Below are 1,049 nucleotides of genomic sequence, written 5' to 3'. Positions count from 1 at the left end.
TTGCGTATCAAATATGCTGCAGTAGCTTGATCTGGTGTTGTTCTCAGGTGTTGTCGGATGAGAGGAGGGGTGCGGAGCTGGATTACTGTAAGATGTTCGGAGCGGCGTGGCTAAAGGCCGGAGGTCACAGTGACCCGGAGAAGAACCAGCCCAACACAGACTTCATGAGCGAACACCCACGATTCCTCGCGCTCCTCCAGAGTGAGTCCAGCGCTGCGCTTTCTACTCTGAGCTGTGAAGCTCCGCCCACAGAGGAAGCTCATTGGTTCCGCTCATTTGAATATTAAACATCTGATCTGATCTCATTGGCTGGTCACGGCTTTCTGACGGTTTGTTTGTTTGTTTGTTCAGAGTACGGCGCTCCAGACGAGGGCGAGCTGAGAGAACAGAAGCCATTTGCTCTAAAAAATCAGTTATTAAGTAGGAATCTTCCGTCATCTTCACATCAATACAGAGCGTTAAAACCATCGCCGCATGAAGGTCTCTCAACGTCTCTGCTTTCATTTCAGCCGTAACGTTCGTCTGTCCGGAGGATTCGGAGAGGAAGCCCATAGAGAAGAAGCTGCCAGGTAAAAGCGTGCATTAGAAACGCTGACGAGTCACACGTGTGACGGATGTTTGAGGTGTTTTCTGCTGTTTTCAGGCTCGATGATCGTTCAGAAGGTGAAGGGGCTTTTACATCGGCTGCTTAAATTACCAGGAATGGAGTTAAAGCTCAGCTACACCTGCTCGAAGGTAAAACTCATTCTTCATTCCCATTCATTTTTCACTTCCTACACTTACTGTATTTTTTATTTCTTACGATCCTTATGATAAACTTGGCTTGATTAATATATGTGACCAGTGTTAAGTCGCTGGGGTATATTTGTAGCAATAGCCAACAATACATTGTATGGGTCAAAATTATCCATTTTTCTTTTATGCCAAAAATCATTAGGATATTAAGTAAAGATCATGTTCCATGAAGATATTTTGTAAACTTCCTACCGTAAATATATCAAAACTTAATTTTTGATTAGTAATATGCATTGCTAAGAACTTCATTTGAA

At 43.6% G+C, this 1,049-nt stretch overlaps 1 protein-coding gene across 1 annotated transcript; it reads left to right on the top strand.

Annotated features, from left to right (window-relative positions):
- Window positions 1–22: 22 nt before the first annotated feature.
- Window positions 23–735, top strand: LOC107715672 (tubulin-specific chaperone E-like; the record flags this gene model as incomplete). The annotated part of the gene is made up of 4 exons (XM_016521840.1): window positions 23–201; window positions 352–420; window positions 510–569; window positions 644–735. Coding segments are annotated over exons 1-4 (330 nt in total), but the record flags the coding sequence as incomplete, so codon positions are not given.
- Window positions 736–1,049: the final 314 nt, after the last annotated feature.

The sequence above is a fragment of the Sinocyclocheilus rhinocerous genome, unplaced genomic scaffold (genome assembly GCF_001515625.1).
Source record: "Sinocyclocheilus rhinocerous isolate Xijiao unplaced genomic scaffold, SAMN03320098_v1.1 scaffold46534, whole genome shotgun sequence".
NCBI classification, from domain to species: Eukaryota; Metazoa; Chordata; class Actinopteri; order Cypriniformes; family Cyprinidae; genus Sinocyclocheilus; species Sinocyclocheilus rhinocerous.
Note: the sequence above shows the minus strand (reverse complement) of the source record. Positions and strands in the feature narration are given on the sequence as shown.